The sequence below is a fragment of the Colletotrichum graminicola genome (genome assembly GCF_000149035.1).
Source record: "Colletotrichum graminicola M1.001 genomic scaffold supercont1.7, whole genome shotgun sequence".
In the NCBI taxonomy this organism is placed as follows: domain Eukaryota; kingdom Fungi; phylum Ascomycota; class Sordariomycetes; order Glomerellales; family Glomerellaceae; genus Colletotrichum; species Colletotrichum graminicola.
This window is the reverse complement of record NW_007361011.1, coordinates 388,104-411,545: the sequence shown is the minus strand read 5'-3', so window position 1 is coordinate 411,545 and position 23,442 is coordinate 388,104. Positions and strand designations below refer to the sequence as shown.

General features: G+C 52.2%; 8 protein-coding genes and 1 non-coding gene across 9 annotated transcripts; 7 read left to right on the top strand and 2 right to left on the bottom strand.

Annotated features, from left to right (window-relative positions):
• Window positions 1-965: 965 nt before the first annotated feature.
• On the bottom strand, window positions 966-2,238 carry GLRG_01783 (uncharacterized protein; the record flags this gene model as incomplete). Its single annotated transcript, XM_008093117.1, has 3 exons — window positions 966-1,811; window positions 1,873-1,991; window positions 2,064-2,238. 3 exons carry the CDS (start codon window positions 2,236-2,238, stop codon window positions 966-968), a joined length of 1,140 nt encoding a protein of 379 aa, XP_008091308.1.
• A 640-nt stretch (window positions 2,239-2,878) lies between these two features.
• On the top strand, window positions 2,879-5,085 carry GLRG_01782 (kinesin motor domain-containing protein; the record flags this gene model as incomplete). The annotated part of the gene is made up of 2 exons (XM_008093116.1): window positions 2,879-3,089; window positions 3,161-5,085. 2 exons carry the CDS (start codon window positions 2,879-2,881, stop codon window positions 5,083-5,085), a joined length of 2,136 nt encoding a protein of 711 aa, XP_008091307.1.
• Window positions 5,086-6,393: 1,308 nt separating this feature from the next.
• On the top strand, window positions 6,394-6,693 carry GLRG_01781 (uncharacterized protein; the record flags this gene model as incomplete). Its single annotated transcript, XM_008093115.1, has 1 exon — window positions 6,394-6,693. One exon carries the CDS (start codon window positions 6,394-6,396, stop codon window positions 6,691-6,693), a length of 300 nt encoding a protein of 99 aa, XP_008091306.1.
• Window positions 6,694-11,168: 4,475 nt separating this feature from the next.
• On the top strand, window positions 11,169-12,659 carry GLRG_01780 (uncharacterized protein; the record flags this gene model as incomplete). The annotated part of the gene is made up of 1 exon (XM_008093114.1): window positions 11,169-12,659. The coding sequence occupies one exon, from the start codon at window positions 11,169-11,171 to the stop codon at window positions 12,657-12,659; it is 1,491 nt and encodes a 496-aa protein (XP_008091305.1).
• Window positions 12,660-14,019: 1,360 nt separating this feature from the next.
• On the top strand, window positions 14,020-14,571 carry GLRG_01779 (uncharacterized protein; the record flags this gene model as incomplete). The annotated part of the gene is made up of 1 exon (XM_008093113.1): window positions 14,020-14,571. One exon carries the CDS (start codon window positions 14,020-14,022, stop codon window positions 14,569-14,571), a length of 552 nt encoding a protein of 183 aa, XP_008091304.1.
• Window positions 14,572-15,467: 896 nt separating this feature from the next.
• GLRG_01778 (uncharacterized protein) lies at window positions 15,468-16,977 on the top strand (the record flags this gene model as incomplete). Its single annotated transcript, XM_008093112.1, has 3 exons — window positions 15,468-15,648; window positions 15,709-15,905; window positions 15,970-16,977. The coding sequence occupies 3 exons, from the start codon at window positions 15,468-15,470 to the stop codon at window positions 16,975-16,977; spliced, it is 1,386 nt and encodes a 461-aa protein (XP_008091303.1).
• Window positions 16,978-18,538: 1,561 nt separating this feature from the next.
• Window positions 18,539-18,928, top strand: GLRG_01777 (uncharacterized protein; the record flags this gene model as incomplete). The annotated part of the gene is made up of 1 exon (XM_008093111.1): window positions 18,539-18,928. One exon carries the CDS (start codon window positions 18,539-18,541, stop codon window positions 18,926-18,928), a length of 390 nt encoding a protein of 129 aa, XP_008091302.1.
• A 1,678-nt stretch (window positions 18,929-20,606) lies between these two features.
• Window positions 20,607-22,384, top strand: GLRG_01776 (uncharacterized protein; the record flags this gene model as incomplete). Its single annotated transcript, XM_008093110.1, has 4 exons — window positions 20,607-20,860; window positions 20,923-20,969; window positions 21,026-21,496; window positions 21,561-22,384. 4 exons carry the CDS (start codon window positions 20,607-20,609, stop codon window positions 22,382-22,384), a joined length of 1,596 nt encoding a protein of 531 aa, XP_008091301.1.
• Window positions 22,385-23,051: 667 nt separating this feature from the next.
• Window positions 23,052-23,132, bottom strand: GLRG_13056. The gene has a single exon. It is a non-coding gene; the product is annotated as a tRNA-Gly (tRNA).
• Between the last annotated feature and the right edge of the window lie 310 nt (window positions 23,133-23,442).

Genomic DNA, 23,442 nt, shown 5'->3' with positions numbered 1-23,442 from the left:
TCGAACCGGCACCCTTGTTCTTCTTCTTTCTTACTGGATAACTACTGAGAAGGACTTGGGAGACTTTGACACGTCTCTTCCGCACGGTTCAGTTTAAGCTTGTTCAGTTGGCGCAAGTGACGAGATTTGCGTTGCCGTTGGATGACCAGTCCCCAGGTTTAACCAGTGATGGGGATGGGATCCTGGTGTGCTGTAAGTCAACCCTTTTCCGCGACGATAGTTGCGCTGAATCGGATCACGCGGCAGGATCTCGGAAGCTGGCGTGGTTTAGCCTCGTCTTTTTCTTCACGACCAAGGCGGGTTTTCCAGTAACAAGTGACTATGAGTCGTCGCGGAAAAGAGTTGACTTACAGCACATCCGGCGCGGGGGATCGGCATGTCTTGCTACTCGGCTTTTGAACAAAAAGGCGAAGGCCCGAGGGGCCGATTTTTGGGTGACCAATCATGTCGCTTGATTCTCGCGCGAGGGGTGTACTCGGCGCTCGGGTCAGACAAATGCTCGACAAGGTAGCCATGGCAGCCGTGAATGACAGTCAAGGCCTGCGGGTTTAACTGACGAACATGGGCTTGAAGTCCGTGATCACCACGTGGTGGACGATGTGCTTGCTGTCAGCGGGAAGCTTGTTGCAACGAAGCGGGAGACCTGGCTGTTGGTTGTGGCTGGTCGGCTTTAAGGACGCCATTTTCTTGACATATCCGAGCCTACTGTGCGTTGGCAACAACATGTGGGTGTTGCTGCGTTCATTCCCATACAAGAACCTCGCGGCTGGCGCTGACATGTCTCCAAGCCGGTCTGCTCTACATGTGCGCATCATTGGCGGTGGTGCTAAGACCCGTCCTTGTTGTCTATTACACAGTAGATTTACATTGGTCAGTTCCGTGAATGTCGGGTTCGTCTTTAGTCATGGTCCTGCTTTTTTGGCCCGGATGCACCGGCTCCTTGTTTCGCCCTCCAGACCCCTCCTCTACCTCACAAATTCCTTGAGGTCCTTTGCATCCTCAAAGTTGACCTTGCCGTCCAGCGTGACACTCGCGACGTGAATGGCCGAGGGCGCCTGCTCCTTGAATGCCGGTGTCGCTTCCATCTTGGGCTTGGTGGCTAGCTCGACCGCTTCAGGGACCGTCCCGGCCGGCGCATCAGCGATCTCGTTGACCTCCTTGTTGGTGAGGGAATCGGTGATTCTGACGCCCCGGCTGGACATGAGCAGTGTAGTCGGCCCTCGGAACTGGAGAAACAGGCGGTCGCCCCAAATCGTACGTCTCAACGTGGTGCGCAGGGAGTACATCCATCTCGAAAGGGTCTTGTAGGTGCTCGTGTCGCGCATCGCCTTGACGAAGTTGGTCTTGGGGAAGAAGCCGGTGATGCTGGGGACCTGGAAACGGAGAATGTTGGACTTTAGGCGCATCGGCAATGGCGGGTTGCGCGAGACCGAGTACGCGACCACGTGCGATGGGTGCGCGACGAACTCCTCCCCCTCGGCGAGTGTAACTTCGTAGACCTGACCTGGCGACGACAGCGCGGCCAATCCACGGCCGGTGAGGTGGGTACTTCCCCAATGGGCCAGCGAGAGACCGCGGCTGATGCGGGGAGACACAGAGAGGGTGTGGCCCGTCCATGCCAGGAGCGCGTTGCGCTGCGATACAATGTAGTCGGTAGTGCCATCGAGGTGGAGGACGGAGAAAGTGGTAGTGGGCGACTTGGTTGATATCAAGGCCGTCAGCGACGTCGAAGACGAGATGCGTTGATATAGAAACGGTACGCCGAGGATGGCTCGTGTGAAGGGGGAGAGGATCGAGAGGGTCGATTGGGCCTATTTCGCTCGTTACTTTAATACTTTCTTCCTCAAGTATAGCGCTAGCATCGAGTCTTACATTCTCAGCCTTGCCTGCGACGCCGACTAACGTCCCGCGTCTCGTGTAAAGCTGCTGCGACGGCGACAAGGTGACGGAAAGCAGCGAGTACGGGGAGCCGAGGACCTCGAATCGAGCATCTGAATCCCGGAGTCTCAAGTCAGCATTGTAAAATCGGCGATCGCAACGGGGAAACATGACAAAGGGCATACCGGCAGCGTCCCGCCATGTATCTCGAGCACCGAAAACATCCCCGCCGACTCGCGGAGCTTCAGTCGTCGGCGCAGCGCTGATCTGGATGCCCCTGCATTGCCGGCAGACGTACGAAGATGCCTGGCCCCATCGTGCACCTCGTGTCGACCGAAGCAAGGGCAATTGGGTGCGCATGACGGACATCAGAAGAGGCTGACGACGTCGGTAGTTCGTATCGGATCGTGACCTTAAAGGCTCTCCAGAAGCTCTCGCAGCTTTCTCAAACAGGGACTGGGAGCTGAGGCGGCGGGCGGACCGCCATCACGGTAGAACTCCGGGTAATCCGAGGCCCGTTGCAGCCACCCGGGTAAACGTGGCTCCGATCAGCCTCCGGTACGTACTGTCAGAACCATGAACCTACTCCAAGACACGTGATGCACATCTGACCGCATCAGTCCTGTTTGCGGACGACCAGCGTCTGTTGCCCCGACGACGGACCCTCGGACGTGATCCCTGTTCGTCAACGTCTTGTGCTAATTCCTTAGTTATCCAGTTCCTTGCACAACAATTCATTATACCGATACATCGAGTCCTGCAATCTAAGGCCACCCACACTTCGACCGAGCGTCACGCCAAATTGCTTTTCAAGGATCTCGACGATCCATTATTACAACCATCGCGTCCGACGTCTCCATCGCGTGTCCATCCGATCCCGACAAAGTCCTCACTCGCCCTGCTCTGGTCTGTTGTGTTCGACTCTGCTTGCCAGGTTGCTGTCACCCACCCATCCACATATCGGATCGAAAATCTCTCTGTACTAGCTGGCTGGCACACCATGTCTGTTCGTGTGGTCGCGCGTATTCGTCCTCTCCTCGACAAGGAGCTGGATAAGGACACCATTGTTCGCGCCGACAGCACCGAGGAAGGCAAGCCGGCCACGTTGGTCAAGATCCCGAACCCCAAGAACGAGAGCGAGGAATTTTCCTTCGCCTTCAACAGCGTCTATGACCAGACGACGACGCAGGACGAGCTTTTTACGTCAGAGGGTACGAAAGAAAAAACACGCTCCGCGAGACGCGAGACGATGCACAGCCACATGACTAACCAACTATTCCAGTCGCGCCCCATATCAAGGCGCTCTTCCAGGGCCTAGATGTCACCATCTTTGCATACGGAGTCACGGGAACTGGCAAGACACACACGATGCGGGGCGGCTTGAAACTGGTGGACCGAGGTGTGATTCCTCGCCTTTTGAGCGGCGTGTATCGACGCGGCAAAAAGATTGCCAAGGACACGGGTGGCGAGACGAGTGTCGATGTGGCCTTATCATACTACGAGATTTACAACGACAAGGTGTTTGATCTGTTCGAGCCCCCGGATAAGCGTCAGCCCTCGGGCCTCCCTCTCCGTGAGAAGGACGGCAAGACTATGGTGGTGGGTCTGTCAGAACGCGCCTGCGAGGACCTTCAGGATTTCTCGCGTCTCTACATTGAAGCCAACAACAACCGCGTCACGGCCGCCACCAAGCTCAACGCTCACAGTAGCCGAAGCCATGCCATCATGCGGGTCAAGGTGACCCAGACGACGGGCAATCAGGTTCTCGAAAGCACAGCGTCGGCCATTGACTTGGCTGGCTCCGAAGACAATCGTCGGACGGACAACGGAAAGGAGAGACTCGTCGAGTCAGCTGCCATCAACAAGAGCCTCTTTGTCCTGTCCCAGTGCATCGACGCCATCTCTCGGGGGGACAAGCGGATCCCCTACCGCGAGTCCAAGATGACGCGTATTCTCAGCCTGGGTCAGAACAACGGCATCACAATCATGATCCTGAACCTGGCCCCCATTCGCAGCTACCACCTTGACACCCTGAGCAGCCTGAATGTTAGTTCCAGAGCCAAACGTATCGAGGTTCGAGAGATCGAAAACGAGGTCGTCTTCAAGCAGGCCCCGCGTACAAACACGGGCAGCTCTACGATGACGCAGCGGCAACCTCTGCGTCCCTTGGCCAACGCCCACAATATCCACAGCGGCGCCATTGCCTCAGCCAAGGCAACCGAAAAGGCCGACGCCACCCGTCCGGTCAAGCTTTTTAACGTCTACACTGATCGTAGCAAGCCGGCGGCTCCTGTACGCCCGGCTGCCAACACTACCCAGGTGCGGAAGCCCCTCGCAGACCGCGAGTCGGCGCCCAAGGCTGCCAAAGCCACCCGGCCCCCTCCACCCGCGCAACAGAAGCTTTCGATATCCGCGGAGCAACTGGAGGCCATTGTCGAGAAAAAGGTGAGCGAGATACTCGCATCTAGAGAGAGCAAGACGACCGAGCCGGCTCCAGCACCCGCCCACCCCGACATAAACGACGCTGTCCGCCGACGGTTGGAGGCACTTGAGCGACGCATCGAGAGTGAGGAGCGGGAACGTGACGATACCCGGTCGGAGGGGCTTCGTTTCTTGTTGGCGGCTAGGCAGGCGAAGGAGGCCGGCAATGATGTTGTCGCGCTGCAGATGTACGAGCAAGCACTGCCGTTTTTCCCTGGCCAGGCAAAGCTCTTGGGCAAGATCGAAAAGTTGCGCTCAAAGCTTGGAAACAGGCTTCCCGCCGAAACAGCGTGGGCCCCGGCATCGACTCGTGACAAGCATGAGAAGAAGCGGAGGAGAATCACGGACGAGAGTGACGATGAGTGCCAGCAGCAGGCCAAAGCTGATGAAGACATGAGCTTTGTGGACGTCTCGGCCAAGATGAAGAGCCGAAAGGCCAAGCCGACCAAGACCCACAAGATGAACTTCCGGGAATCCACGGGACCACCATCTCCCCAGACCCTGAATTTGTTGAGCATTGTTAACTCCCGGGACCTTGCGAGGATTAAGGGATTGCACGGATTTGGGTCCAAGAAGGCCCAGGACCTTGTCGACTACCTTGACACAATGTCGGAGGAGAAGAACGCCCAGGCCGAGATCGAATCATTGGCGCAGCTCAAGACCATCCCTGGAATGGGCGGTCGGACCGTCGAACGTGCGTACGACGGGCTTGTCGGTGCTGTTTAGAGGGATTGATATTCTGGCACGGCGCATCAGACGGCATACGGTGCATTGGGTATGGTGTTTCCTTGGAGTTAAGCATATGAACGGTCGTAGCCTCGAAAGATGGGCCGTTTTCAGCATGTGGCAAATTGTGCCAATGCCAGCATATACCTTAATACAACACTTGGGCCTGGCCTTTTTCGTTTCTTTGCAACTCGGTGACGTTGGTCCCAAGCGCTGCTGGCCCTTTCACACCAACTTTCACTCCACACTGCATGTTAATTTCAACTACCAGATACGTCAAGAATGCTTTCAGTCAGGCAACTGCCGACTCCAACCACTTCCAAAGGTTTCCTTGATGACGCCCCTTTTCATCAGCCTGGCAGTCTAGACGCAGGCAAACAATGTTGGCAGTTGGACTGCGGCGGCTAAATGACTCGGCTGTCTGATGTCAATGGGACGGATTAGCGCGTTGCCGCAGCACATCTTTCGACAGCCACTCGATTCCGGGAGTGGCGACCGGTCTTGAATCGGTGTCGGCGATGTCATGACTCGGACCGGCCCTAATGGGGAGAAAGCTACCGACTTCAAAAAGTTTGTTCAAGCAGCAAGGACCAACCCCATCTTCCACTGATACGGTGCCAGCGGTCGTCGGGATCCGACACAGGTGAAGATGGCAAGGCAAGCCTTGAGGCGGCCTATGAGTCGTGGGCATAATTATGTGTTTGACTTGTCGGCGCCTCCCCGGCCCCGATTTCGTGTCCAACGATCTCAGTCTCACTACTTTTTAGAGTTACGAACCAGTGTGAAACGTTCTAGGTCCGAACCTGGGTTGCTGACCACATGAAGCCCTGGGCTGGGCTTGAACCAATCTTCATTCCCGATGGGACAACACCAGCTGTGCTGTGCTCTAGATCGCCGATGCCTTCTGCATCACAGTTGGTCGCCGATCAATATGTCACCTCCACTTCATTCGATAGAATCCTTGCGCCGAGTCTGAACTACTGGGTACAAGTCGATCATGGCTGCAGTCGGGACGGCCAGTCAGCGACGACCGCAACACGGAGGAGAAGCATCATGACGATGACAGAGAAACAGAGATCGGCAATCAACCAGAGGCTCACATCCACTGGTATGTTTCCGTCCATAATTACAGACGAACTGTGTTACCCAATGACGACGTCAACTACAGGGTAAGTCAGCCCGGTCGTGGGAGACGACCAGCATAATGATGTATCCCAAGGCTTGAGGACCGTGTCCCAAGACACGAAGTATCTTTCGGGCATCTACCTAGTGTTGGTAGTCACCTGCGTCGTCGTCACCGGTTGGCTGATGTTCCTCTACAACTCCATCATCGTTACTGCGAGGAAAGACTCGATCCGTGAGATCCAGGTCTCGGTGTCGATCGACCCCTCACAGGCTATTCCGGCGATCACGGACGAGTTCCACTCCCTCCAAGACATTGGATGGTACGGTAGCGCCTACCAAGTTGCCGATGCTGCGTTTCAACCGCTGATGGGCACGATAGTGGCTGGAGTAGGAAGTGCCGGTATCATGAGCGGCGGCCTGACGATAATCGTCGGATCGGTGCCGCTCGAGAAAAGACCCGGTACGCTTATCACAGTGTCATAGGTTCTGGAACCTATCCGACATCCCCCCTTCACAGCTCTTGGGATCTCGTCATTGGTCGTGAGTTGCTTCTTCGGCGTAAACGATGTATGAGGTATATGGGAAGCGAACGGGCCTGTCGAGTTGCCAAAATGTCAACTTGGATAGAGTTCGTCTCATCGTGCTGTCGCGCCGCCTACGATTTCTGACTAGTGGGAGTGTATTTGGCCCTGTTCTTGGTGGCGTGATCACGCAGTACGGCACTTGGCGATGCAGTAAGAAAGCTCTGCGTAATAGCCGCCCCATGTCGAAGCTACTCGAATCACGCATGAACTCGGAGAGGCTTCTACATCAACATGTCCCTCGACGGCCTTGTTCTTCTTTGCCTGTCCCAGTGCAAAATCCCCGACCAAGTCCCCAAACCCAGGCTGATGAGGTTCTTCCCCAAATACATACATACCTTGACTTCGTGGGGTTCTTATTGAGTGCTGCTGCAGTCGTCGTGCTCCTCGTGGCCTTGGAGCTCGGCGGAGATGCATTATTTTACAAAAGTCCCGTTGTGATCAGAACCTTCTGCGGCTCTGCGGGAGCGCTGGGAGCGTTAATCGCTTGGAACTACCATAAAGGGGATAATGGACTGATCCCGCCGTCCATGGCCGGTAAGAGACCTGTGTGGTGTGCGGCTGCCACAAACTTCACTCTTGTCGGGTCAGCAATGATCCAAATCTACTTGCACCCGTGATACTTCCAGACGGCGGTAGGGGCGTCGCCGGCTCAGAGCGGCGTTAATGTTCTGCCAAGCATCCTGTCACAATAAGCTTTCGCCTATGACGGAGGCTCACAGAGTACGTAACGACTCTTTACCTAGGCGTTCTAGACTTGCCAAGACGAAACCAGGCGCCGCTAACATGTATTATGGTTTCATGGCACAGTTGACAAGTTCGGATACTACTAACCGTGGGCGGCGGATGGGACTGCCGTGACAATTATCGTAAGCGCGCTCTTTACGGCACCTTACGCCGACGACTACAGTCACGCAATGGGTCATCTATCAGATCCTTGCAGTCGTTGGGCGGGGTGTTGTGTTGCAGTTGGTGAGATGTCTGCCATTCCTCGCTGACTCTCAACATCGTTCCACTAACACTACCCGGCCAATCATCGCCGTTCAGGCCAACCTACCACCCGAGCAAATCATGATGAGTATCTCTTTTATAGCATTTTCACAGTTCATTGGAGCCACAATTGCTCTGGGCATTGGGTATCGCCATATTGGTCGAGAGGCTGAAGCAGAGCCTTGCACATAACTCTGCAAACATCGATGTGGCAGCTGTGATTGACGTATGAGCCACAGGGTTCCGCAAGGTCATACCCGCGAACGACATCCCGGGAGTGATCGCGGAATATGTGTCTAGTATCACCCGTGAATTTTACCTATCTATGGCATTCACGATTGCCGCGTTTTGCCTCTCGTGGGGGGGGGGGCATAGGATGGAAGGACATCCGGCCCAAGGCCCGGGCTAGGACAACTGGGATGCTCGAGTTCAGGCCTGTCGATATTAACACCCCACTACGAGAGACCACGGAGATAGGGGAATAGCTTATGAGAAATTGGCCCGAGCTGCTGGAGACCTAGATCAGGGTTAATGATGCACTGATTGCTAAGGTGTTTGTGTATGGGTTTTCGTCGTCGCCGATGATTATACTTCTCACAGGATTCATCGACCATAGAATTAACGTTTGCCTCGTGGTAGGTAGCTCCACTGGATTCGTCATTAGGGATGTGCTTCGCGTAAACTTCAACAGACATGACGAACTGGCATTGCCGTATGGGATTGCCGAAACCCAAAATGGCCATGTGAGCCGCTGAACCGTATACATGCAGTCCGATTCATGACGACGATATCTCTTGTCACCCCCATCCCCCGAAGACTAACTGCGGCCTCTTCCTTATCTCCTTACACAAATGATTTCGTCCTCACCGCGTCGCAGAGCAGATAAGCTCCAGGAACAGCAGGTTAATGTCGGAGCATTTCTCAGGAAAGGCGACACCCCCCACGCTTTGGTACATGATTTTGGGATAATGTTTCTAGCATGTCAATCCACGGTCTATCCCACCCCGATACGGCCCACGCGTGGATTCAAAGGTGTGTATATAGCATAGAAGCAAAGGAACAGAGGTGACAGGGCCCACTGGCACAGCAGCAAGAAACAAACAAAAGCGCGTTTGCAAGAGCATCCAGGGTTAATCACCACGGCCCAATCCTTCCTATGTGACGTAAGGCGGGCAGGTCAACAAGTCCGGGGGACAATCCTAGCCAGCTCTAGAGTAGCCTCCAGCATATCTTAGACATCTCAAGTAGGACAAGCTTAAAAGTTCATAAGATATTCCGTTGCTTGCCCAAAACCTTATATATATTACGCATGGCTTATGCTGCATTTGAGTCTGAAGCTTTTGGCCGAGGGCAGTAGGTACAGAAGAGCTGACTGCAAAGATAAACAGAGGTATCCTCATCACCTTTGAGGGCAAGAGTTTCAATTAAACTATTGTTGGCGCGAAGTGGGTGCGCACCTTGAATCAAACCCCTGCGCCAGATAAGCCCGAGGGCCCTAGCACAATCTTCGTTGACAACGAAACGAAACAACCTACTACAGTTGGCTGAAAGGCCAAGCTCACCCGGTTGTCTCCTTCATTCTTGTTTTGTTTCTCGAACCTCCAGCCTGGTCGGCATTTCCAAACGCCAGCCAGCCATTTGAATTCGACTATTACTACCTGAGTAGTGACTTAGCACGCCTGTGACAGTGGCGATACGCAGCACTCGATTCACAGGGAGTCCATAGCTTATAATATGAGGAATCAGGTCCAAGATGGTGTAGTATCTAGACTCATTAACCCTACACCTGCACATTATCTTGGCCTAAAATCATACAATAGAGAACAGATAACGATTCAACAGAAAACGAGAGGTAGATACATGTGGGGTTTTTTTTTCTTTCTTTCTTTTTTTTCCTTTTTTTTAAAAAAAAAAACTCTAGCGCACTTAGGTAATGACTGGTACCTCATTTATAATATTAGGTCGTCCATCTCCAGCTTCGACTTTTCTGCGCGTTTGTGTAAGCCACTATATCTAAAGCAGAACCTACCGGCAAGATTTGCGAATACTCAACGCCACAACAACCACACTCGACTGAACGGTGGTCGAATCCCACAACGATGTGCACTAAAGTGGTAGCTGTACCCGGCGGCTAATCGGTCAGACGCCTATGCAGTCGCTGCCACCCCTGGGAAACACCGCGACTAAACTCTTTCCTACAACGTGCCCTCCCTCGTTGGCAGGCATTTCACAGTTAAGCTTTAGCCTTGCGTCGGGCAGTTTTCAGTGTTCCAGAATGTGCTGAGTTTCCCAAACCTGCCTAGGTACGCATCTCTCTAAGGGTGCTGGTTGATCGTTTTTGGCCCACCCTCTCGTCCCGGGACCGGGTTGATGCCAGCCTTCTGCTCATCTTCGGGATTTGATCGTCTTGGCAAATCGATCCTAGAAAAATAAACCATGCTGACCGAGGATCCACTCTTGGCATTGTCTTGTTTTTAGAATTATTTGTAACAGCCACGTCTGATTGACCAGCGGAATGGCAGAGCGCATCAACTTCCAGCCCCCACGTGAGGGCGAGAGGCGTCCACAAGATCCGACACACTTGATCCGAACATCAGTTTGGAGAAAGCATACCTACCAAGACCCCGTACATCAATCCGGGGTAACCAATGGCATCTCAGTGACAGCCATTCAGCCCATCAGGGACTTATACCTACTCTTCAGTTCTGCCAGACATGACCTATTATGATAATCCCGTACCGGGTTAAGATTGGGGCCCTTATGGTCGAGCAGACTACGTACGTAGATAGGAGATGAGAGTCAATGGTCAAGTAATCCCCGCTGCACGACTGGGGTTAGGGGCATCACGGTCGAAAGAGAGTTCGAGGCGACATTGTCCATGTTCCAGGCTGCGAAAGTCTCTGCAGAACTTCACAATACATGTCCACATACCCGCCGCTCCGCTTCTACACAGACCAAGCGAATAAAACGGCGAGGCTCTGCAAGTTGCCAAAGTAATGCGTGCAAAGTCGACTTGACATAGCCATGGTCCGTGTAGGAGTCCTGAATCGACACGTCACACGTGCAAAGTTTCTCAGAAACTTTATAAGAAGCAGTTCATCCATGCGCATGAGGGACAGCCCGAACAGCAATAATGGAGTAAGTTCAGCCGAGGCATCTCATCTAGATCTGACGTCTTACCCCCCCATATCCCCCATACCACTTGCCGTGAGTCAACCGGCACAAGGCGTCTCGGTAGTGACAAGTTAAACCAGGACCACCTCTCTACTCAGCTCACCATATCAGAGTTGAGAAATGCAGAACTGGAAGCATATAAGCTTCGTGTCCTGACACTCCACACTTTTGATCGACTTTTCTCCTTCCCAAGCCTCTGAGTTCTTTACAAACATGCTATTCTCGCAAAGAAGTGCCTGTGACCGGTGTCGCGCGCTGAAGAGCCGGTGCTCAAGAGAGAACGGCGCCAAGAAGTGCGAGAGATGCCAGCGTCTTCAAATCGACTGCTTCTACAGCCCTCCCCGCCGCATGGGCAGACCGGCCAAGAAGCGCTTGAGCCAGGAGGTCACCACTCAGTCAACGCCCCCAGTCCAGTACCGCCGATTGTCAACAATGTCCAACACCACATTGCAAACAGCCCAGTCTGAAGGGTTTTCACCCAGCGTCACCGAAGCCGAAGACTTCCAGTACGGTCTAGGTATCATGCCCAGCCCTTCAGCTGGAGGCGGAGGACACGAGTGGACCGACAACTTCGAAGACCCGTTGCTCGGGTTTCTGCAAGAACACAACACAAAGCTTATGGCGACCAATTGGATGAACACTGGCTCGTTGGGGTTTCTAGGCCATCACGAGAATGCTCTCGCGGCTGGGCCGCACGACCTGCCCCTAACTCCAACGACCGTCGGCTCTCTGCCGAACAACACGGACGACTCTTGGACATCTGGTAGCGATCAAGGGCCTGCCATATGTCATGCCGAATCATACACCGGCGCCACGCTCCCGCCCTCGCCCGATATTAACGTGGGCTCGTCCGAGCCAGCAATCAAGCGTCTTCTCGACCTTCAGTCGCTGTTGATTGCGAGGCGCATAGCAACCTCACAAGAACAAGAGGATCTATCAACCCTCATTAACACAACGGTACATGCGACCGAGACGCTTATAGACGTCGTGGAGAGCTTACCGCCACTGAGACCGAGCCCGGAAGCAACACAACCGGCCTCACCGGTATCATGCTGGGGCCAGGCACTAGATGCTGGACCCTTCAACACTAGTGCGCCCACACATGCGGCACCAGAACTGCACGATCCACATCAGCAACAGGGTCAACGTCAGCAGTACCCCGATCTCGCACTCACGATTTCTCTCTTCACGACAGACCATCTTCTTCTCCTAGATTCATACGATAATCTTCTCGTCGCACTGAGGGCTCGCCTGCAATGTCCACGGCAGAGCCGACCGCCGAGCCCCGGGGGTGACTTCAACCTGCCGCAGCATTTTTTCAACAACGCTTCAGGCGGGCCCTTGAACAAATTCAGCCTCGTCAGCTCCTTCGACCTGGATATCAACTCGGTCGTCTTTCTTTTGTCTCGAATGATGAAGAGGCTACAGAAATCCATGCAAGACCGCTTTACCTACGGACCAGTTGCGTCTACTTCCGACGCACAGCTCAAGGGTCGCGGGTTCCCTTTTTCCAACGCATCTCTCAACTTTAATTTCCAAGACGGTGTCAGCCATAATTTGGATGTCGCCTCAGAGTTGTCTCCGACCGGGGGCCACCCTCCGATTGCAAATATGGGGGACTATGCCTCGTGGGAGGCCAGCAAGAGACACCAGAACGTGACGGAGTCGCTCCGGGTTATCAGATGGCTAGCGGATGAATTATGATACTAATTTAGCGTATGGACATGGACTAGCAATTAAAAACTTCCCTCAACTTGGAGAAGTACAGATGACATGTGTGCCTATCAACCTGCTGCTTTCGTATCGGTGACTGAGGCCCAGCCGTTTTGCCTGTAAATGCCAAGAGTTCCAGGCATATCAAAGTTAAGCCGGCCACAATGTTCCTCCCATTGCCTCTGTAGATCTGCGACTTTGAAGTCCACAGCAGAGGCTTCTCAGTTGGAATGGGTATGTGTCGGCAATTTTAGGCGGTTCCAAACATTTGCGATTTCGTCTCGTACCCGGTAGGTTTGGTGCCAGACTTCAGGCCACACCCCAATCCTGGGGTTGAAACACGCCGCTGGCATGTGGGCGCGAAGCAGATACCCAATAACCTGGTTGTTGCGAGTACCCAGGTAGATAATGTACCAACAGTCGTCCTTTGATTGGGACGAGTTTCAGCCGACTAGCAGCCGCAAAGTTAATTACACGTGCCATATAAACAACAGCCATCATTAAGCGCCTGCCACCTTTATAGGCTTGGCAGCACGATCTTGTAATCCTACCATCGTCTGCAGCCGCAGCGAGCAACTTTCGAATATACCATATTTCATTACCGCCTCAATTCTAACTTAACCCTTTGTGCCAAGTAAAATCAACACTATTAATTCAAAGGGGGGTTAATTAGGTTTAGATAAGGCAATGACTGTGGTTCGGGTAGTTAGAGTTAGGGTAATAGAATAATATTTCTAGCTGAGACGCTGGCAATAATGTCTACTTTCTGGCTAGCCCAGACAACGTCAAGCTACTAAACGCCCTCCGTCTTTTTACCCACTACCCAGTGTCCTGGTACTAGGCCCTCTAGCACATAAGGGTCAACTAGTCCACAACTCCACATCGTCAGTCTGTGAACTTAATGTTTTGTTAGTGCAAAGTCTCAAGCATTTTTGTTATGTGAGGTCCAGTATCTGCTTCCTTGCATTCGTGTGCCATGTGCCCCTACCGACTGCAACCTCTCGCGAGATGAATCTTCCGTCAAAGCCAATAGTTTCCCTGGAATTATCATGCTATTGTGATATCAGAAGATGGTGATCTGATTCTCGGAAATGGTTCCTTGATTTTAGATATGATTGCCCGAATGGTAGTAGTGTCTCACATGGCGCTAAAAGCTGACTTCAATCGACCAATGACAGCCATCCTCTTGGACACCGCAACCATTGTCAACGTGGCATCAATTTTACATTTCAAAGCTGAAGATCACCGTACTGTTCTGTATATGTGTATGTGAAGAACACTGCTTGATACCTTCCGGGTTTTACAACATTTCACCATAAAATCTATGTTTGGTTTCTCTGGCTCATAAGTAATGAGTAGCCCACAGATTGATGATGGCCTGATTGCCCATCTAAAAATGATATATCGCTCGTATCGACATACTTCCGAAATTGACGCCAAAGGGGCATTCTTTAGCTCATCTTGTTATCAGATCTGCCGCCCGAATCCCTCCTTTGCCGCTAGCAACAGAGACACTATCGTCGGATACCTGCACGATTACGCCCCAAAACCCACATCGGCAACAGAGGCAAACAATATACCCACTCAGAAAGGCTTCTACACCATCAGACCACTTCGAGACAATGAGTACGAATTTGGGACGGACGAACAGGTTGCCCCAGCTGGATTTGCTTCAGTGGAAGAGGTCCGGAGTCAGGCTTTGCGGGAAGGGTGGGTTGGCATGAGAGTTGATTTGTGGGACGACTCCGCAGAGGGACAAGTTAAGCAAGAGAACAGCCTTCTGGTGAAAGTACAGTATTGGTGGAGAAAGGAAAACGATGTCTGGATTCAGATATTCCACGATATAATGTACATGGGTCCGCGCGACGGGACAGAAGGATTGGATGGTGAGATTTTGGAGTAAGTCTCGTAGCTACCTGGTGAGATAAACTTATTCATATTCTGGGAAGCAAGGTGTATTGCTGCTTACTTGGAAAGCAATACAAGGTTCTTATATATTCGAATATAAAAACTGAGTGTGCTGTTTGACGACGGCCCCCGTGCCAACATGCCAAAAGGCATTAACCATGAAATGAGCAGCAATCGTAATTCCACTTACGTTACCGTTTTGTTTCTCGAAACTCTTGGCGAGGCAGTACTATCGCATTCAAGCCAAGTGCAAATTATCTCGGTACACAGTCTTGCCACATGAGTCGAGTGTCTCAAGTCCTCGCTTATGCATGATGCACGGCTGGTTCATAAGCCCTCCTTCGTTCAACCCCATGTCACATTACGTTGCACCAACTTGTGTTCCAGACAATGTTTTTCAGACTGTTTACTGTTTAGTGGCTAAGGTACAGACTGGCCGCTACAAAATTTTGTTTGAAAGATAGGATTTAGTGACCGGACACGAGAGGTAATCTTTCAGCGCCGTCAACTTTGCGCTTGCTTCGTTAAGCGATTGTACCAGAGACTGCCCCGGAACGATCCGTTTTGAGAAGTCAATTCTCTAACGTCATTCGTAAGTTCTAGTATGAAAGCCTGACCAACAAACCTCACGTTGTCCAAGAGGTCACAATATCAGTACGTCGCTACACGAAAGACTAGTGTTTTGTTATCTCTTGAAAGAACTTAGTCGCACGAACTGAGACATAGCCCCGGGTACATGTAGCAACCCTCAGGGTATGGAATATGCCAATATTTAATGTGATGTTCGCAAAGTTCTTGACGATACTAATTAGTCGATCAAACTAGTCATGATACACTCTCGAAAAAGTGTACAGGCCGCAAACATCCAGTCTCCTTCATTGAAATCCAATCATGGCGATACGAATCTTGACGACTTTGACTTTAGGAACGCTTAGTCTACTGACTAACGCCCAAACCTTGATTCCCGCGGAAATAGACCCCTGCCTTGACGATGGCTTCAACATCAGTCAGTGGGTTGCAGACAACGGCATTCCTCCTAATTACGTCCCGAGCACGACTGAAAACAGTCCAAGTACGTTTTGGTTATGAACCCGGCTTCTATTGATAGCTTGAATACTGATTCGCTTCCCAGTCGTTGCCCAAAGAATCCTAGATCAACCTGTGACATCGGAAACCGGGAGGTCATATTCGACCACCTTCAACCAGACCAGCGTGCTTTACATGACTGGAGTTACTGCCGAACTTATCCAGGCAGAAGTCACAAAGTTCGGAGCACCCGAAGACCTTGGCCGATCCCTCGGAATTGGCTACAATTCAGCCATTTTGGCCGTGAGTAACTCTACCTGCCCCATCAAGCTTCCCGTCATGAAAATGCTGATTGATCTTGAGACAGGGCGAAAGAACAATTCTTCGGTTTTCTGGAAGAATCGAAACACACAACGGATCGATAAACTTGTACGCCACAGGAGCCGGGACCTCGGCCACTCTCAATGCCCCCCGACTGTACAGCAGTGGCCCTGGTGCTATCGGGCTTTACTCTGTCCGGGGTGCCGCTCTTACTGTCACTGACTTCCGCCACTGCTCGGGAGGCTTCCGGTCGCCCACTCTCGCTGGGCTCAATATAGACAGCCGTGGGGGTGTTGCCCACACCACCGGTCCGGGCTCTCCGTTGATCTACTCTTTGGGGCGAACAATGTCAAACAACTTGACCGGGTGGGCCGAAAATTCCCCTGCCGTTATCATGGAAGGACCCCAATACGTGCACCTAAGCGGTAACACGATCACTTCAGGAGCGATCAGTGGCGTCCTCTTCTTCGATTGGGCTGTCACCGCAGAGCACGGTACTGGCACGATGGAGGCGACTTCTCTCCGGCTTACGGCCCGCGAGGGCCCAGCCTTTTACCTTGCAAGCTTTTCCGCAGAGATCACATTGGTGGATGCCAGGATCGATAATCCTTCCGGAATCCTGCTTCATACAGATACAAACACAGTATCAAGAGATATCGAGAGGATCGAGCCCCAACGCTGGAGCGGGAACCCCATCGCGTCCAACTCATCACTCACCATCATGCAAACATATGCCGTTTCTGGCGATATTGTCACGCAAGGCGGCTGCACTATACTTGTTCAATTACTGACCAACAGCACCTGGGAGGGTGGAGCAAACGCGTCTCTCATCAACAACCGTGGGGGAGTGACCGTGCGGATCGATGAGACCAGCACCTGGGTTGTTACCAAGGACTCGTTCATCCGAGGCTTGTCGGTCATCCGTGGTGATCTTGAACGGATTGTAGACAGAAATACAACCGTAGTGTATGACAAGTCGGCGCCAGAGAGCGCATGGCTCCAAGGGCGGACTTACACCTTGAAGAATGGTGGACAGCTACGACCTTGGAACTAAAGGCGCTTTTGTTCCTTGGTTAGAGACGGAAGTGGAGTTTTCTTATGAAGAGGAATAATCAGTCACTAGTATCAACAATTTCGGGATTGCAACAGAGTGGATTTGTCATCGGTACGATGTGGTTTAAGCAGCAAAGGCATAGAATTGCCCTTGTTTAAAGAACTTTTAACTTTGCGTATGGACTTATGCCTCTGTTGGCCTGTGATAATGATGGTTATGATGGTGATGCTCACCATAATGTAAATCTTAGTGGTGCCTAGGAAAATCACATTCGAAAGACAGCGTACCGTCATATATCTTTCAGAGTGAGGGGTTCATCGGCACTGAAAGGGATAAAGTAGCCCAGCATGGGCGGCTCTTGTTATCAAAGCCCATGGCCCGGCGACGTGAAGGCTGCGCTCAGAAGCAGACGACCTTGCCCCCCAAGGCTTAACTGACTTGGCGATCTGCCGCTTCGGGAGATATCCACCATGCCTCATCAACTAAACAATCAAGACAGGCCGCCAGCGAGCGAAGACCGACGGGCTGCGCAATGGCGATGCCATTTACGTTGGCTCTCCCAGCGACGGCGCGTCCGAAGAAACATTGAGCGAGCCAGTCGTTCCGATTACCGAAGGAGACATGCCCCCCTTTGTCTTCACGACGCAACCCAACAGCGAAAAAGAGGCATTCGATGAGAACGACCCGAGGCTGCAAGATATCCCGGCATATGTGCGTCGCATCGTGTCCTTACACGACGACCCAGAATTGCCGTGTCTCACAATTCTGAGCTTCCTACGCACGATCGTCTCCATCATCCCTGGAGCCTTCTTATTGATGACGAGCCACTTCCGGACGACGTACGCGCCGTACTCTGTATTTTTTCGTTCAGATTGCTTCCAGCTACGTTGGCCGCCAAAATACCTCCGGCTTAGCAAGTCAGGGCCCCTTTCACCAGGCTTAGCTTCAACCTTAATCCAGGTCCCTCCAGCATTAAGAAACACATCCTGGTCACCGTTTCCGCAGCGTCGGGGGCTACGTACAATCTCGGCTAGCTCTACTCCAGTATCAATGGCTGAGCTGTACTTCAATTCTCCGTTTCATCCTGCTGCGGGTATGTTCTTCATGTGGGGGATTGTGTGGACCGGATACTCCTTCGCGCGGTTGGCACGACAGTTTCTGATCTCTGACCCCAGTTCCCATGGTTCATGTCACTTTGCCAAACAGCCCTCTCCGAAAAGCAGCGCGAAACCCCGACGGCCGAATCCCGGAAACAGACCAGAGTATTCTTCTGGGCTCTTCTTAGCATGACTTTGTAGCAGTTCCTTCCGGGCTATGTTTTCCCCATGCTAGGCTCGCTGGCCTTCATCTGCCGGGTTGCACCAAGCAGCCCAGTGGCTAATTTCGTTGACGCAGGCTTCGGTGGGTTGAGTATTTTGAACCTTTCGTTGGATTGGTCCACGACTTCCGCAACTGGGAGCTTGTTCTTGACTCCTTGGTGGACTCAAGTCGTGATGTTTACCGGCTTTGTCTGCAGTGTCTGGATCTTGATCCCGGCTGCCAAATGCGGCAACCTGGGAGAATGGCACGGGCATTAGATGTCGAACCGACTGTTTCTGGAAACGGGACATCTTACCTCATCACCAAGCTTCTGACCCCCGATGTTGCTTTCAACGAAACGGCATACCAGGAGTTTGGGCCTCCTTTCGTTGGCACTCACGTCCTCTTGACCATCTTCTTTAATTATGCCGCCTACACGTCTGCCATGTGGGCGAGATGGAACCACATCCTGGCCGCCGCTTTTGACGGAGGCTTCAACTTCAACATGATGTTGACGTTCTTGGTCTTCGGCGCTGGGAAGATTGTGACTATGCCATATTGTGAGTACTCCTTTCTACTGTCCATTACCTGTCTGGTTTTTATTTACATTTTGCTTACGTTTTGGCCCAGGGCGGGGCAACGAGGCAACTAGTTCCGAAGGTGTTTTGCACTCGAGTAATATAAGAATTACTAGTATCGCGCAAGTGGGAGGAAATAGTCAACATAGCTTATGTGGTAACTCAATCATTCAAATTGGCCCGGGCATATCTTGCCGATTGAATGCTATATTGCCTGGCTCTTCTTCTCCGACGGGTATCTCGACAGGCTGTGAAAGCTAAACTTACTTTGAACTATCAATTACTATCTCGCCTTCTGACTAAGGCCTTGTTGTTATGTCCGCGATTCTGGCTGGCGATTTGACTTGGATTTCAAAACTACTGTAACTAAACCAGTATGCACCTGACCAGATAACCAAGGTCCTCATACAAAGCGGTCTCTCTTGAGGTCGCACAGGTACACAACCCGACCAGATAACAGCAATGGCTTGTTGTGTGTGATCAGCGGTAGGGCTGGGGGTTGGTGCCACAGTGTGACCTGGGTATTCCTTCCAACTCCCATGGATCTGCTGCTATTTACAGCACTTCCCCTTGTTTGAGGCGCACATCCGTTGCCCGCGCGACCCGGTATCGGTGATGCCGATGGTGGACATCATTTATCTCATCTCATCCTGCCAAGGAGAAACTTTATGCTCAGAATTCTACACAAGTACGGAGTACCACACACTGGCATCAAACTAGCCCCAATGCTGCGGCCTCACATCGCCTATGGTAGGAAGCTACTCTTTTCAAAAGGCAGTTAGGTTAATCTACCGCCCCAGTGAAAAGGATGCATTCAAAGAAGGCTCCGTACCCCGGGACAGCATTCACAGATTTATGCCATGCCCCGTCGATACCCCATGTTTGATCTACGGCATGGGCGGTACATATTATAAAACATCTTCCCGGGCCACTGATCTGTCCGTCAATACCGCTTTAATATGTTAGCATTAAGGCTACCAGGGAGTCACGACTCGCGACTAGATGACTGACTCGGTTCAGAGGGTTGTACGGAGTAGCCAGGATCTAGTAGGAAACCCAGCACCCTTTTTGACAAGTAAATGACCGTTTGTTTCTGCTACTCACGATTCTGCAAGATGCCGGCCAATCTTCAACTCTTCAACAAGGTATACCGGCCATCCACGTGCCACACGTGTGTTGTTCATTTGACGACGCGAGCGCATTCGTTTTACTCCTAGGCATTTCCCGACGTATTGTTCGACCAGCTCGATTACCCAGCGCAGCTGTTGGTGCGAATTCCCGACAATGATGGCGCCTACGGGACAGCAGCGGGATACGATAGTTCTCAACGATTTAGGCGAACACATCAGACCCTCAGGAGGCGATTCCTTGCGGCCATGGGCCCGCCGGAATGAATCGCAACCCCAAGACGACTGGCAGGACTTGGAATTCGATAACGAGAGCCCCGGCGATCGGACGAGATACAGCAAACCCGGCGAAAAACCTGATGCATATTCATCTCCCCCGGGCTCCGCCGTGCCTTTGAAGCCTGGCTCAACCTTCCTGCATCCTTCGACACCAGACGGCCAGAAGTCTACATTCAGTCGAGTGGATGATGACTGCAATGACGCCATTTCCCTCACTGCAAGATCGCACAGGAGTAGAATCAACAAGGCAAGCCGGTTCGTGTGGTGGACGATTGGCCTATGGTTATTAGGAGCATTGATGATGGTGTTGACGACCGTGTACTCGACTGGTTCGGCGAAAGCTTTGATGAGGTTGAACTTCTTTGTTACGTCGCCAAAAAACCCCATCTTGATTTTGCGCGTATTGACAGAGCTCTGCGCCATCACCTTGGCGGCTCTCGTTGTGGTTGTCGTGGAAGACCTGCAATGGGCACTGGCATCTCGTCCAGGCGGTATCAGCCTGTTACACTTTGTCGGGTTGGACTCCGGCACAGGCGTATGGGGACTATTGCGTCTCTTGGCGACGGCTGAATGGAAGCATAAGTACTCTAGTCTGTTTCGGTAAGTCTGGTTCTCGAGGTTGGCATATCACGGCCATGCCATGATGTTCTAACTCCGTCTAGTCTTCTCGTCATCTGCTCAATCCCTCTGCCTGGCGTTATTCTGATGGGTAAGCGGGCCTCTATCTGGGCCACCACCCGAACGCTTCACTTACATGGTACTCAGGCGCTATCTCTATCGACATGGTCACATTTCCTGAAAAGACATACAACGTATCCGCTGGGGTTGCTCCATTCAACACCTCGTACGTCTACAGCATAGGGCAATCCACGGCGACAGCACTATTGGTGCAAATGGGTAGCCCTACCTGGTCAGACAGAGACTCGTACTCTCTGGACCCTTTGGATCATGATTCAGGGAAATGCACCGACGCGAACGGCCATTGGGCAGCTTGTGATGAATCGCACATGCTCACAGGCGGTATTGTATCCGTGGCCCCTCAATCAGACGATCTAAAACAATATCCGGACTCTACGACATACGTTGTTCCTAACACTCGGGTCGTGCAGCTCGAGTACGGCACGGTGCACGATCTACAAAAGCTTCGCGCAACAGGCAAATGCGTGCTGCTCGGCGCTGCCAGTGCTGCCTCGTACTGGTGTACTGCTGTTGGCGAAGATAAGGAATTTCTGTTTGGTGAGAGAAGAGAATGCATCTGACGTTCCTGTTGCTTTGATGCTAACTGCTATTATCCTGCCAGGCTCCGCGTACTGCCCAATCTCACTGCAAACGACCAACTCCTGCATCAACAATACGGATTGGACCGACCCCCTGGAGCTCGCCTCCTCGCTTTTCGTGTATTCTCGTCTTGCCACCATCACCTACGATCGCGGGAACTTCTCTATACTCTCTGTGACCGATTTGTCAACACCAAAGCGGGACGTCATTGCCCTTGACGATTACATGCTCTCACTATCCGTAGTGATCCCAGGCTTCAACGCGAGCGCCGACTCGATGAAAGGCGATAACTCAGCTCTTGCTATTTATGCTGTGACAGCACTACCGATCAATGACAGCGAGGTGGCGAAGAAGCAGTCGTTGAAAGCTATACGCAAGGCCATGTCGGTGCCGTTCCACTACTTCCAGGCAAACTACGAGTCTGTCGGACCCTCGGTCTGGGAGCTTCCAGGGCCCCGTGAGGGCTTGCCAGAGGATATGTACACCACCATGTCTATATCCATTCTCAGCCATGAAGTTATTGCGGGCCAAGTGAGCAGGTGGCTTTTCGTGCTCGTGAGCGGGCTGATCCTGCTTTTGGCGGCAGCTATAATCGTGGCCACGTCAAAGGTCTGCGGAAACAGACCAGATAGATGCGGCTACCCGACTCTGGACTTCGCCGCCGTGTGCGCGGTAAAGGGAGGAATACCGCCTGCGCCGGCAGACTGGGGAGATAACCCAGAGGCGGCTCGCAGTGAACCATCTCATGCGAGCAGGCTATATCGAAGCCTGACACAACTGGGTCAGAAGCCCAGACGCTTTGATGTGGCTAAGAATATCAAAAATGACAGGGTCATTATCGGTTAGACAAGGGACGATCATATATCATGGTGTAATGACTAATGTTTTTTATGAAACACAATAATGTAGAGACCCAGTCTATCAGCAGGAGTGGGCGAATGCGTCTTATGTACCATCTCGATTCTGGTTACATGGATGTCTAGGTGCTCTAGTGACGTTAACATATTCATACTGTAAGAAAAGGATATGGGAACTTGATTAATGTCATCAACTGGATCTACTACCATATTACCAACCATTAATACGCCTACGGCAAAACTCTTGTGAAAGCAGTATTTGATTAACAGAAAGGAATTCCGTTTGCAACAAAACATAGCCTTGATGCCTGTATCATACTTGCCCACTTATCCCCGAGCGGAGCTCCTTTCGCAGACCCTCGTAAACTGTGAACTAGCTTGACGTCTCCATCTCTTCCACTCCTTACGATATCACTACAGGTGGAGGAGCTGCTGCATGCGGTTTACAACCTTCAGGGCGGCGGCTCCCCTTTCCCCTTGCAGAGACGGTAGAGACTACTTACCTCTCCCACCAAGGCTGCTACCACAGGCTCCGCGTCCCGTTTGAGCCGTAAGGGCACACAGGAGGTGGATGTCAGGTGGCTGTGGGAGATCCGCGCAAAAAGGTGATACTTTTTGCGTAGATATTGGCCAAGGTGACTAGCAAAAGAGATGATTGCGCCGAGGGGGAATCGAACCCCCGGCTCCCCGACGCTGCTTGATGGCAACGGAGAATTTTACCACTAAACCATCGGCGCGTTGCTTAATGCGTGATGTATGAAAAGAGCGTTGTCGTGGATCATGATTCTGTGGTCTGTAGGTGCCGGTGAATATCCTGGTATGAGCAGTTGGCTTGGGTTCGCTTGTTCTCATTGTGAACGGTTCGAGGTCCAATGGCACATGGAGACAAAGCCTTCGGGCCAATAGGCTGTCGAGGGCTTATGGTTGTTGACTATTTACCCGCGTCGCAAAATAGAAGCCGCCTATTGTTTTCCCCCCTTCTTGTCTCGATCAACAGCGGGTTTAACACTTCTATTTATCGTCCCTCTGAAGAACCCACCAGTAAAA